The 14,592-nt window shown below is 42.2% G+C and overlaps 1 protein-coding gene across 1 annotated transcript in view; it reads left to right on the top strand.

Moving 5' to 3' along the window:
* The first annotated feature begins 1,345 nt into the window (after window positions 1-1,345).
* vps37d (VPS37D subunit of ESCRT-I) overlaps window positions 1,346-14,592 on the top strand; it is a 21,267-nt gene continuing 8,020 nt past the window's right edge. The window contains exons 1-2 of the mRNA XM_031874109.1: window positions 1,346-1,586; window positions 5,525-5,696. Coding sequence (XP_031729969.1) covers window positions 1,464-1,586; window positions 5,525-5,696 — 295 coding nt within the window. The 5' untranslated portion in view covers window positions 1,346-1,463. The remainder of the gene's footprint in view (window positions 1,587-5,524; window positions 5,697-14,592) is intronic.

Raw genomic sequence — 14,592 nt, 5'->3', positions numbered from 1 at the left:
TTATATTATTGTTGGGTATTTTATTTTTAATTGTCTGATTTTATTTCCCTCAATGTTGTCCTGAAATGTTTTTAACCTGGTTTAACCATCAAAGGCTTTGTTTAAAGTTAATTATTGACATTATTGTTCCCAAATTAGTTTGTGTTTTATTCACATTACCTAGGATTGCAGATAATTTCCTTATCGATTAATCTGCCAATTATTCATCTGTTAATCATTTTGTCAGCATAATAAAGTGTCCGAAAATATTGAAAACTGTCCAAAATCCAAAGAAATTCCTTTTCCAATCACATACAAGACAAACAGAAAAAGAGCAGCACATTCTTACAGCTTAACTGGAATGTTGGGGTCAAAATGTCAGTCGACTAATTGATTAATGAACTAACTGGTTTCAGCTCTAATTGCTGAGGTCACGTTTTGAAATCTGCACACAATGAAAGAAACAGGAGGTCAGTAGGGGCCCGTCTGACGGGTTAATCTGGCCATGTTCACGGTAATATTATGTTTGCATGTTTGACTGTTTGCTGGCTGTAAAGTGTTGTGTATACAGTTTTTAATATACTGTATAAACACTCATATCTCTTAATGGAGGGTTCCACCTATTATATCCAGATTACTCAAGTGTAAAGTGTAACCTGAAGTCCTCCTGTACACATTAAACATAATTTACTTGTATAATAGTCTTCTAAATTGTCACAATAATGGTGCTTCAAAGGTTTCTATGAGATGCACCGTGATGTAATATATAAAACATAATGATCAGAAAATACATGAAACAATGTAGTTCCTGTTTTTAGTTATGTTTGATGATACTAATGAAAGTGGTTATGTTAATAATCTGACTTTGCTCTCTGGGGATTGATAAAGATGTATCTTATCTTTGTGTACTTCCTTCCTCTTTTAAAATGTTTGATAAAACATTATCATATTAATAATCTTAACGGTTGTTTGAATTGTCTGCTGTCTTTTCTAATTTTAAAATTTCTTTGAGCTAGTTTTTGTTCTTTGTTTTTGTTTATTGATGGTTATAGTTTTCACATGTATTAATTTGTCTTGGTATTTTGGTGCATAACAATAAACATAGTGCGAGAAAAGAAAAAGAAAAAACAAGTAGCCAACAGCAATAATCATAAAAAGAAAATATAAATCATCAGGAAATAATATAGAAAAATAGGCAAAATATGTTTGTTTTTTAATTTTAAAAAAACGGTAAATAGTAGCATTATAAATAATAGGAAAATGTAGGCTACTTGAGAAACATGTAGAGAGCGAAAAAATGTGTTTTATTTTGAAGACGCTAACCGGAAATGTAGCGGTTGCCGGTTGGTCTCCGTTTTGACGCTGCCGCATGCGGTGCTGATCGCATCGCATTCCAATGTGAGCGAGATGTGAACCGCCGCGCGGACTTCACGTCTCCTTAAACCGTCCTCAGACGTTATTCTAAAGGGAATAAGGAATAAAAAATGTCCACCATGAAGGAGTCGAACACGTGTCCGGACGGTTACAGGGCATTGAGCACGTGCGAGCTGAGGGACCTTTTACAAAACGACGACAAAATGGACCAAATCCTTCGACTCAATGAAAAGGTAAATCCGCTCGACATGGCTCATCGATTGTCTGCGTGGCGAGTGGTCGGATTGCTCCGAATAATTTGCGGTGAATTAATAGTTGCTTGAAACACAAAGGGGTTTTATTTGTGTGGTCTGCATAAAGAGAGCGTTTTATTCCTGCACAATGCTTCTTATTGTGCAGGAAGCATCATGAACGAGCCCGCTATGTGCTTACGAAGAACCCCCTTTAAAAACATGCTGCATTAAGTGTTTCTTCCTCCGATAGAGGACCTGCACACGAGGTAGAAGATGTCTTAAATTTAAATTATACTGCTTAAGGTATACTCTTACATTCGGCATTACTTCAGTAGTTATAGCAAGACGTATTCTAATACAATTTCAACTTCTAAAACTGGTCATCCTCAGTCCTTAATTCTGAATAAAAGTGTAGTTCTACTGCAGCACGTTGCGTCTAGTGTGTATCTGATTAAAGCCGAATTGAGCAGTGTTCTCTTACCAATCGCAAGATATCTGAAGAAGAATGCTTTCATTGAGTATTAACATGGCTAAAAAAATGCAGGTTTTTAAATGAAATCCACGTGCATTCCTCTCCATGTCTGAGGCACGTTTCGGGGCCACATGATGACCTTCCTGTTGTATACTGAATCCTTCTATCTGTCTCAGACGAACACAAGGAGTACCAGTGGTTCCCCAAACTTTTCCATGGGCCCCATTTTGATTAGGTTTGCCTAGGAGGGGGTGCTCAAACAGAGGACAGAGCTGCATGTGTGTGTGGGAGTAACAACAGTGTGTGCGTGCAGTGAAACATGACCATCGTCATGCATGTTCTCACTGGGAGCTCACACATCTTCTCCCTTCATTTATCTGGACGTCAGAAAGCTAAGAAAAGCTCCTGTGATCACTGCTCAGAGAACACAAAAGGCAGACATTGCTCATGGGCTCCGGTTCTCCGGACGCCCAGGATGTGACATTTGAAACCTGCTGTGGCTGAGCGGGGATGTGATGTGATCTCACCGAGAGGTCACACAATACCCGAGCTTTAGGGGTTCGTTCTAGCAACTAATAATAGAGCGCTTGTGTTGGTTGCAGAGGACGTTTCTCCCCCAGTGATGTCATCTACTTCACTGTACATAGAGTACATCATACATGTATATTACATGTACTATAATGTACTGTATGTTCTCATGGCTCGCTGGTGTCATGTATCTCCTCTCCATATTCATTCATCTCATGTTGAATGAGCGTTATGTAAAGCGTGCGTTGTGATTCATGCGTGATTTGCTGAGCGTTCTGCATGTTCTCATTAATAATAACTTGAACACACAACAAGCTACAAGTCACTTCATAGTGTTTCAAGCTCCGATTCCTCGTTTTCTTTGATCAGATAGTTCCAGGTTTAAACCAAATGTACCATTTTGAGGCTTTGCTCAGTTCTTGTAAGGCTGCTTGTGTTGAGACAGCATTTAAAGGAATAGTTTGAGAAGGTTAGATAAGAACTGGATGCAGAGGGAAACAGCTCTGTCTTCTAAAGAACACACCAAACAAAAGCCAAAAATCGAACAACAATTATACTGTTTACAAGATTAATTTCTGATTCAGGCATGTAGCCAGAAAACAACTTAATGACCATCTGCATAACAAATTAATGCAAAACCTGCAACAACGAGCCGTAAACACAATATCTACATAATGTTGATGAACTTGTTGCCTATTTACACATCCAGCAGCTCCAGAGCAGCATTCGTCGTGTTTCTGTCCAATATTCACTCTTCTTCTGTGTGAAATGTGACTCTTCTGCTGCTACAGGCTCCACTAAGTTGAGGAGTTTATGTCGTTTAATGCTGAGCAGGTTGTGCAAAGATTCAGACACCTTTCACACATCTCATAGCTGTTTGATCAGATCAAAATATCGATCACAGCGAAAAGAGAGCGCTGTCCCGCAGGCCCATGAATAATTCCCTTTCATGGAAAAAGACTTGAGCCACCCGTCAATCTCCACCTCAGACCGAATGTTCACTTGATGGCCTCGGCCCGCAGGAGCCTGATGAAGCTGGAGCCTCGTTCGGGATGAGAGAGGAACTCTTTGGTGCGTTTCTTGTGGTCAGACGTGTTGAAACCACAGAAAGAGACGAGCCAAAAGCAGGAAGTGGAGCCGCCGTTCTGACCATTTAGAAGCCAGCGGGACCGATGATGGAGCTGTGCGTCCGTGTGTTCTTTCCTCTCGCTGGGGAACGTTTTTAAGAATGAACAGCTGTGTCGTAGTGTCTCCTTCACTGCACTCAGGCGGGCCTTTTCTTTTTTACTACATGGCACATTCTGCACATTCCTCTCTGAACTTGGGACTCGTGCATCCTTTTGATGACCCGTAAAATGTGAGACAGATGCACCGCGCAGCAGCGGACCGGCACGGCAACGGCCTTCGGGCTCTAAAGTGACTTGACTGTTGAAAGGGAAGCAATCGAGCAGGAACAGAAGCCGCAGGAATGCTGCGACTTGACGGGGCAGTCAGAGAGGATTCACACTCACAAAGTGTCTTTGTGTCGGCGTCTGAGACACAGGCGGGCTTCTTTACAGCTTCAAGGGAGTGGCATTCATTTGAATAATTTATAGCTGTCTTATGGTCTGGTGACGGCGATTACCCAGCCCCCCCCCCCCACACCACCATTTACTAGAAATGTCACCTTTGACCATAAATAACTTCCTTACTTCCTAGACCCAGTGTTTCCTCTTTTCCATTAAATATTACAGGCGTATTAAATGACAATGCCAGTATTTCAGTGGCGGTACTTAATTATAAGTACTAGTACAGCAGTATTACTCCATTACAAGTCCTGCATAAGTAGAAGTCCAGAAGTAGACCATAAGAAGCAAAATGCTCTTAAAGTACCAAGTGTTAAAGTACTCTATCTGCAGAAAGATGACCCCCTTAAAGAATATGTTATTCATACTTGTTGTTCGCCTTAGTTTTGACATTTCTGGCTCTCAAAATCATCATTCTCAAGCTCAACAACACAGATGCTCAGAGGATTTTATTCCAATATACTTTGATTTGATTTGTCAGACAAAAATAATTCCAGTTTTCAAAAGTGACCTACTTTTAAAAGTGTGAGCATGACAGGCGGCGGTTGATATGAGAGATACGGTGTCAGCTTCTACGGTTTGATGTCTCATGTTTGTTGGACTGCTGTAATAATATAAGGGGACAGGTGGGCTGAGGAGCGTCTGTCAGCGACTTCCTCTCGCGGGTGATTCAGGTTTGTGTGAACTCAAACTGTAGTGGGTCTGTTTCTGTATTGTGTTGAAACAAGAACCACTGCTACTGTCTTCCAGCAGTTTATTGCAAGGCACCAACATCACCCTCCTGCGACTGTAGAGACCCTAAACATCCGCAGGGTCTCTCCTGCATGAATGTCCTCTGCACGTCTATAACAACCACGAACAGTCCAGAGCTCGATATGACGTCTTCAAATGTCTTGTTTTGTCCGTTAAACGGTCCAAACAAAGAGATGTTCTAGTTCCAAGGATCTAAAGGAGAATAAATCAACAAGTCCTCACACATATTTGCTTGAAAAATTTGTTAAAACATTGATTCAATATCAAAATAGTTGCAAATGAGCTCTAATATAAAGCAAATATAGAATACTGAAAAGAAAAAATGCTAACTTAAGTACACACATAGTGTCAGATCAACACGGCCTAAATCACCTCTTATAACGCATTACCTTCTGTAGAAAAGTGTATGAATTCTATATTAAAACATATATTCCCCAAAAATTATATTAGCAGGATTGTGGTGTATGTATAGTGGAGTTAACACACATCCTTCAAAATAAAAGCCTAATCCACATATACGTAAGAAGGATTTATAACATCCTGTACATACTTTAGGGTAACACTGTTACACATGCGCGATAGACGAATCCGACACTCGTTGACTTTGTACTTCTGTTCAGTTCCAGGAGCTCCAAGTGGACCGGGAGACGCTGCAGACGACCAATCGGAGCCTAGCCGAGGACAGCCTCGCCCGGCGACCCCGCCTTTGCAACGGCAAACTCCAACTGGCGGAGAAATACCGGGAACTGTCCAACCTGGCAACCGCATGCTGGGAAAAACGGAGTCAGCTTGGTGAGTTTGAGGACGAGGTCACTGGTTGTGTAAATGTGGCCTTGCTAAGTGAAAGCTACATGTTTCTGTTCATAAATGACCGTAAACAGCTGACTATTGTCCTTATTTACTTAAACTTTTATCGGGGAAAAGGTTGCGTCCTGCTCACCACTTCAGGGTAAAACTCATCATGACGTTCCACACTGGCTCCTCGTCGTCTCACCTTGCAGTTGCAGTCAAACCGCCTCAACCGCACGCTTTATTTTGAAAACATTCAATCACTCTTGACTCGCTGTGACACTGTGGCGGGTGCTGAGAATAAGGGACGCCTCACATCAGAGTACGATGGGGAAAAACGCTTCAGAGCGTCAGCGAGAGTTTTTCAGTCATGGGAACGAAATGGAGCATATCAAAATGCCAGCAGGAAGCTTGCAGCAGTTGTCAAGGAATTTTCTGTGGTGAAAGAGGGGCCTTGTCTTTGTTCAGGGGGCAAGTCATGCTTTCTGACGGGGCAGCACCAGAGGATGTCTTCTTAAGCCTTTAGCCCTAAATTTTAAGCCTCTCGGGGGGGCAAGCTTTAGAAAATTCCTTCGTGTACAGAGCCGAGAGCAGGTGATAAAATAAATCCTGCTGCATTAATTACCAGAGGTAACGTCAACTGCTACTTCTTCATGACTGTTATGAGTGTGAGCTTCTTTGGCCCAGTTCTTGGTTCACTGTAGTGAAAAGACTTTGTGCCTCAGCTGCCGGCCGGTGATGGAAGTTGGGTGGAATGTTAAACTTCCTGTCGATGTGTGCGAGCATTACACAGATGCTTGTCCCACCTCCCCAGCAAAGCAGGATGGGTGGGGGTCCGTCCTTCCTTTTGCAAAGCATCTGATTCTCATTTGCTGCAACAAGGGAGGAGGAGAGGAGGAGGAGGGGAGGGGGGAACAAAAGAGATGAATGAGGAGGCGCAGCAGAGACAAACTGCGGAGTGGATCGGAGGAGACGTTGATCTGTGATCAGAGGTTGTTGTTGAGAGGTGAGTGTTTCCTCACCGTCTATAGTTACAGACAGCTTCTCACCACTATTATTAGCATCTATTTCCCTCTGGCTTCTTTCTGCTGCTAGCTGTGTTGCTAATCACCGGCACTGACGCAAAGGATAAAGATCCCTTCACACCAGGCGGCAACCTCCGGTTCTGACGAGTGAAGCCAAAGCTTCATGTCTTAAAGCTGCATTCTCTCTAGTGTCCACCAGAGGGCGACTCCTCTGGTTGTATAGAAGTCTATGAGAAAATGACTCTACTTCTCTCTTGATTTATTACCTCAGTAAACATTGTAAACATGAGTTTATGGTCTCAATCTCTAGTTTTAAGTCTTCTTCAATACAGCATGATGTTCATTTAGTACATTATGGTCCATTTAGAGTCAAACAGACCATAAAGCAGGGGATGCTTTAGGGCGGGGCTACACAGTGATTGACAGGTCTCTACCAGAGACGTATACGTTGTCACTACGTCACTCCTGCACAGTCCTAATATGGTCACTTCCATTCATTGGTTACCAAAAAAAACAACATGGCGATGTAATCCAAGACTGCGACATGTCTGTGACCCTGTCCTTTTAAAGCAACGCAACCCTGTTTCCTGAAAAGATATATACTCCTAATTTGTTGTTGCTGCCAGCATTGTTTTTTGCAACGTTTTGTGGAAGGGAGGTGCCTGGTGGGCTCACAAAGTGAAGGACTTTGGCGCCTGAGCGTGGTTAGGTTTAGGCAACAACAGCACTTTGGTATTCAGGGAAAGATTGTGGTTTTGGTTAAATGTTAATGAAGTTGGTTTTGTGCTTCAAGTCGCTGTTTCGCTTGTCAATACCAAACCAAAACCATGATGTGAAGAGAGATAAGAAAGAGAGGATATTGTAGAATCAAAAAAGATAGGAGTTGTCAGTGAACTTTTTGCAGATATTATGTGTGAACCTTTTGTGACTTCTTCAAGAAGTAGTATTAGAATAAATCCCTCAAGATAAAAAGCAATATTAGGTATGTGTTTATTTAGCCTCAGGCCTGTTTTTGATGTTTAAACAGGTCACATGTTGACAGCTTCAGATCAACAGGAGATATTTTAGGGACAGCGACAGTGCTATTTTAAACATCGGCACACAGTGTCAGATATGGTGTCACTAAGTATGAATCAAAGAGTACGAGCTCCTGTCTGCACTGATACAGTTAGAAGTACACGTTAAAAACGGTTAAGAATTCAGGTATTTCAGGTGACGAACCAGAACGCACTGCAGCCACAACACAGAGTAACTTTTGTGTTTTTATGTCCTCAAACACTGGAACGCGTCAGTGGCTAGTTTGCTGTGTTCATGTGTCCATGCATGTTGAAGGGGTTCGTATGGGGCTGTTGTACGAACAGAACTCTGGATATAAAGAGTTTGGATTGTTGTTTCCAACCAAAAATAAGTTTGTTTGTCCGCTCCAACGTGAGCCACAAACGTTAGCATGACTAGCCAACTAGCTTATGACCCACAGTCGGAGCTTCTTATTACGTACAAGACAAGAGTCGTTTCATATACAACATTATTTTGTAGGGTTATTGGTTGTGTTAAAAAAAAGCTTTGTTCACACGACTAACTCATCCATTCTGAAGTATTAATGAAGTGTATTTAAACCTTTGAAGGTGGACTTTGAAGACCATTTTGTCGCCATTGAATGTTTCCAGCAGTTTGACTCCTCCAGTCGACTAGACGGCACCTTTTGTCTCTTACAATTCTTCTTGTGTCTCCTGTACTTCGTGTGCCAATCCGTGCTTTACATTAAGAGAGTGCAGACGTGACGTTCTTGTGACAACAAAATAAGTGAAATATAATATCAAATCTAACTTAAACCCAAGACCACCCAGTAAACCCTGCACGCTCCCACCAGTTCAGAAGGAGTGGAGGTCAACACGTTCATCCTGCAGGTCTGTACTCGCTGCGTCTTATTTCCATTCTTGTATCTGTGATGCTGGGTGTGGTCATCAAAGTGGGATTACGGGCTTGTTTGTTTCCTTCAAAGCAGAACTGAATGAATGTGAACTGTGAGACGAGACTTTTATGTCTTCACTTCCTCTGGAAACCCAGCTGACTGTTGAGCAGCCAGAGAACGGAGTTCATATGCTGTCGAGTAACAAAGCTCTTTTGTTTGGGACTTTCCATATTCGCATCTGAGTGAAAGCATTTTACTCAAGTCACTTGTGGGTTTGAAGGATGTAAAAGATCTGAATGTGTCTTTGGAGATATTTTAGATATATTTTACGAGGTGGTCGGGTCAGATTCACTTTTACGGTAAAGCTGTCAGACAAAGCACAGCGGCCAAGTTCCTGTCTTCTACCTTAAAAACCCGGCGGTTTGATACCCGGTAGAGGCAGTTTCAGCTTGGTTGTGTACTCTAACATAAAGCTGCCAAGCGTTGATTTCTATATGTAATTTCTGTGATATTTACATTAGTCAGAAACATATGTTTGTGGTCTACATAGTTTAAAACTAAATATGATGCATCTTTAATGTTTGTTCTACATTATTTGAATATGTTAAAATAATGCAGTTTCTTCTTGTTGGGAGCCTCCTGAGTTTCTCAGTTAAAAGTCAATTTCTAAAGAGCAAAATTGACAATTTTAACTATGTTTTCTAAGATATTTCATTTGCGGTTCCATTACTCACTTAATCACAACTGCTTTGTAGGTTATATTATGTTAATGATGATAATAAACTGATAAGTAACGTCTGCACTGTAGCTGCTTAAGCTAACGTTGACCTCACATGCTGAGGACGAGCTGCTTCACAGTACAGCTGCTCGATTCATCCACATTTCAAGAAAATCAAACTCTTAATTTAGCCTGCTGCAATTTTCAAAATCGCAGGAGGAGTAATATTTGTTTCAGGTGAATGTGTGTATAAAATTCCATTAAAAATGAAATATCATGGTCCTGGCCTTCACGTTATATTTTACAGACTTAAGAAAACATCTTTGTTCAGTTCAGATCTCCACAAAAACCATAATCATGTTTTTCAATGAAAATGATCTTTCCCTCTGATGTTGCAAATCTTATCGCAATATCGGTAAAAATAATCATTTTTTCAAATTCGTTGAGCTGTACTTCACAGCCCTGAATCCTGGAGGTCCAGATTCTCTCTTTGTCAAAACCATCTCTGGTCGAGTGTGAATAGTGGAGACAGCGGCACACAGACGGCATATTAAAGAGGAACCAAAACCCAGAGTTCTGGCTCAAGTGCCTCTTCTCTGTGAACGTAAAATAAATGCCTCTAGAACGTGAAAACAAGCATCAACACTGGACCTGAATCTACCCACAACACTACTACATACCCATATATACTGTATATTACCGGCTAGAATAAACCAGAGTTATGTAACTTACTACAGCTTGTTAACACACTTTTAATCACGTAAGTCGCAATTTAAAGTCTTGGCGATTTTAACTGCTCCACTCTTTCTCAAACAACAATTTTGTAATAAAAATAATTTAATTATTCCGTCCCAGTCACACTGATGCCATTTGACCTGGTGGGGGGGGGGATTTGATTTAGAGGGAAAGCGTGAAACTCCAACCCCCCCAAAGCAACAATGGAGTTAGCAGTGACATGGATGAAAGACTGCAGTGACTTTCCACTTGGGAATATAAAAAAAAAGTAAAAAAAATCGATTGAATATCAAGCTGTCAGAGTAGCTCTTCCCCCTCGTAGGAACATGGGTTCTGGCATCAGACGGCTGTCTCAAAGCCAGAACATTTATCCCACGACCGGGACTGAAGAGGCCAAGGAGAGATCATCAAGCCTCAACTCGAACAACGGAGGGAATAAAAGAAGTCATGGAACTTGAAAGTGTTCCTCTCGGCTTTGTTTATAGCTGTGAAGCCGTTATCACACGTTGTGTGTTGGGTGTAACACAAAGCCTCTCAGGTCTGCTGTGACGCTGTGTCAGCGGAGGACAAACACGCCGCGGGGGTGTTTAATTCACTGCTGACATCGCTGGCTAATTTTCAAGCCTCCGATACATCCGCGCCCTGCAAGGCCCCATCTGTAATACCATGACCTATTTGTGTGCAATCAGCAGCGGAACGCTGGGCTGGCACGTTAAACTACATTTTATTCACCCGATTTCTCAAAAAGCCAATCGGTACTGTAGAGCTAGCAGCTTGTTTTTATAATTTGTGTGTGTATTACCATCGACCCGTGGCTTCTCCGTGTTGTTTTCCAGCTGGCGCTCCAGCAGTCGGTCGCATTGATATCTCTCGAAGCCTTTGATCGACCGGAGACGATGTTGGTGGCGGGTCAGGCGTGAAACGTGGAAATCTGTTGTCGCTTAAGGGGCGAGAGATAAAAGCCATCGTGCACTGATATTTTACTGACATTTCGGATCATTCCTGGTTTGCATTTCACCAGACCGGCGCACAAGCATGTAAAAAGTCTCTCATGTCACAGCTGTCTCCATGATAAATGCTTCACTTTCATGTGATCGATCTCCATGCTGCACGAAAAACATCATGATCTGCAATAATGGACGAATGTCTTCAATGTAACTTAAGTGTTGAAGTGAAGTGTGTTTAATCTGATTAAAGCAGGACAGTCTGCATCTATCTCTGAATGAACGAGTGCTTCTCACTGCATCTGTTGTCCACAGCTGATTTCTAGTGTATGAAAACAACAGAGCAGATGTGTCCATAAGCCTGTTAGAGGTGCAGTGTCACAGTGTAATGCCATTCCGCTCAACCATCCGCTGTGTTTACCTTCATTAAATCACATGCAAACGACACCAAACTGCTACACACACACACACACACCAGGCTGGTCCATTATTGTAACTCACTGTCCTGCTTGTTTAAGCGGAAGACATTTGATTAGCGGAGCTCGTCGCACGCTGTGTTTTTATTCTTGAAAGACTGTTGCACCACATCGGTTGCAATGTGATGACAGACAAAACAATTACGACTGAAATAGCAGCGTTTGATGCGATCACATTTTCAATCGTCGCTATAACTAATTAAATTCTGCCTCTGGCTGCAGGATTTGTGCTGCTGTGTGTTCACGTCATGTCGCTCTGCACCAGCCAGACAACAACAACATGATTTACTGGTGTAGTCCTTTCTTCATTTGTCGATCCTCACTGTAGTTTAGCACAGCGTGCTCAGAGCTATGAGACCAGTGATGACTGGCTGAGAGTGTAATTATTAATCACCACACCCTCCGATCAATATTCCAATAGGGCCCTGTGTGCTGGCCAATCGCTATGCGTGGTTGTTGGATTACTTGAAGGCCTTAAGTCAACCTCAGCATCCCATCATGACATGAAACTAAGGCGACACACATTCACACGCATAGGTTTCCGTTAAAAAACAGGGTTTTAAAAAAGAAAGCGATCTACGTCTACACGGACGTTTCAGCATCGTTCTCTAAATGATTCCCGTTCATACTAGCACGCCTGAAAATTAATAAAACATGATTATTCACTGACACAAGGCATCCGGGTGCCGGTGTAAACAGGAATTATTATAGTATTAAAGTACTCTTTAATAATAAAAAGGTTGTGCTTGATGCTTAAGATCTTCCTCTATAAACTCAGACAGACACATTTCGTTGGAAAAAAACAAGTTTTATTCTTCAAACTTAGAGCCAGACCTGCAGCCTTGTAACTATCTCTCTCACATCAAATGCACTTTAAAAATGAACACTTACAAATCAAGGTTTACTCGATTATGGGTGAATAAATATGAATATATAATAATATTATGTAGTAATAAAACGTTGTCATTCGTTTCCTCGGTTTCGTTGTTGTCTGTTCTCACTCGTAGCTCTGCCGGTGGCTGGAAGTCTCTGTCGTACTGCAGAGCGTTTATGCTTTTGTTCGTTTACGGTTTCTTTGTGGACGTCACAGTCGTTGTACAGAACAAAATAAACATTAAGAAGAAAAGGAAAGTCCTCCATTTTGTGTCCATCGCCCTCCTCAAAGCCGGAAAACCGTGACTTCAACCGTCCACTCGTCACCTTTGATAGTTGTTATTTATAGTATTTATGCTTTTCGGGACCAAATCACAGCAAAAACTCGAGTGATTACAAGAAGTAGCAGAGCCTCTATCTGCCGTCAGACAGTTGAATACTTCCTGTACTCTATCTCAGAGTTTACCAGAGGCCTCCGCTAGCTTCAGCATTGGTCTATTAACACGTTGACATCAGCTGTTTGCAGAGAGGTTGCTGCTCAGCAACTGTCACATCGATCAGTGTTTCCAGCAGGACGAGTCCTCCGAGAACACGGTGGAGGTCTGGATTCAGACGGCTGCAGAGGATGTTAATGCTGACTCTAAAACCTGACCTCACTGCACGTCTCGACAGTCGAGGCTCGAGGGGAACTGGTGCCTGACGGCCGATCCGGTTTGGCTTGTTTTGGGAACATGGCTCTTCAGCTTTTAATGACTCCAGTCCATGATTAATAAAACGTGTTTGATTTGTTTGGTCCAGTCTGAGATTCAGATTCAACAGAAATACTTTCTACGTTATGACAGCTGATAATCCTCAGAAGACAGATTTCATGAGGACTATTTCTTCAGTAGAAAGTGGTTCCGTTACTAAAACTATCTGCCTTCATAGGAGAATGTGTTTTCCATAGTTTCTGACCCTTTTAACAGCGAGGCAATGTCAGTTGATCCATCTGTCCGTCCGCTTGTTCCCAGAATATAATTCAGAATAGTTTTGGTTTTATCTTGTGCCTCCATCAAGTCAGAAATCTCCCCAGACGAGCGCTCTGGTCCCTGGCAGAGTATCTCCGTGTTTGAATGGAATTAGCTGCAGATATCATTGACCCCAGTGGAAAAATAATCCGTCAGTTTGTCGTTTGTTCCATTCAAATAGTTTTCTATCGTGGCATGTAATAACCATTGAAGCTTCAAGGGGCCACCAGAGGGGCTTCACACTTTCAGCCTTGTCGAATAAAACAAGGAAGTACGTGACATCTATTTCCTTGATTAATTATTAGTGATTGATTTAATAATCTGGTCTCTGAAAAGTCAGAAAAATGTGATAAATCACAAAATTCCACAACATGTTAAGAAGTATCTTCGTGTCTAGTTTACATTACATGACTTTAGCCCTGATTTTTCTGCTTGCGGCTGTTTTTTGGAGGTTCCCCGTCGGAATCTCCAGATCAGAGGCAAATCCTCGATGCGAGCCAAGAGAGAGATGCAGGCTAGATAAATGTATCGGCCAATCGGAGCCTGAGACACGGGTTGAGAGGAAACATGGTGGAGGCCTTCAACTGTGTGAGTTATGTGGTGCATTTACAACATGGACCTAAGTTGTTGTTGCACCGAGGGTGTTGGATGTTTTCATGAATAAACATAACACAGGGACTGATACTAGTTCATACTCGTGTGAACAGTACAGCGATCTGACCACTGTGAAAGTTGTGTAGTGTGAACAGTACAGTGATGTCCATGACTCCTCATCATCTCATGTTTGCTCCCAGACGAAACGTGGTTCTCCATCACTGACACCATATTCACTTGAATGAGTGCAGCTCTATAGGCTGCGCTGGCCTCCACCCCCCCCTCTCAAATGTAGGTCACATACAGCTGCTGTATGAGTATTTGTTTGCCTGGCTGTCACTTCTCATTACACCCCCATCTCCCCACATTTGCCGTGTCGGGGGTTCACGAAAGAGGCCATTCCTTAATGCATGCTTGCATTTTTTTTTTTTTTTTTACTTCTCCTTGTTCACACAATGACGGCCAGAATGCGGAGATGTAACGCGGAGCGATGGATTATTAATGCAGAGGTGACGGCGTTTATAGGAAGCAGAACGTTGCTGTGAAGGTTTGTCGAAGACGTAATGTTTTCTGCTTAGAAATAGATTTAAAGAGAATCAGCCTGCACACAATGTC

The sequence above is a fragment of the Anarrhichthys ocellatus genome, unplaced genomic scaffold, assembly GCF_004355925.1.
Source record: "Anarrhichthys ocellatus isolate YVR2014 unplaced genomic scaffold, GSC_Weel_1.0 scaffold78, whole genome shotgun sequence".
NCBI classification, from domain to species: domain Eukaryota; kingdom Metazoa; phylum Chordata; class Actinopteri; order Perciformes; family Anarhichadidae; genus Anarrhichthys; species Anarrhichthys ocellatus.
The sequence above is the reverse complement of the archived record's forward strand: the minus strand, read 5'-3'. Positions and strand labels throughout refer to the sequence as shown.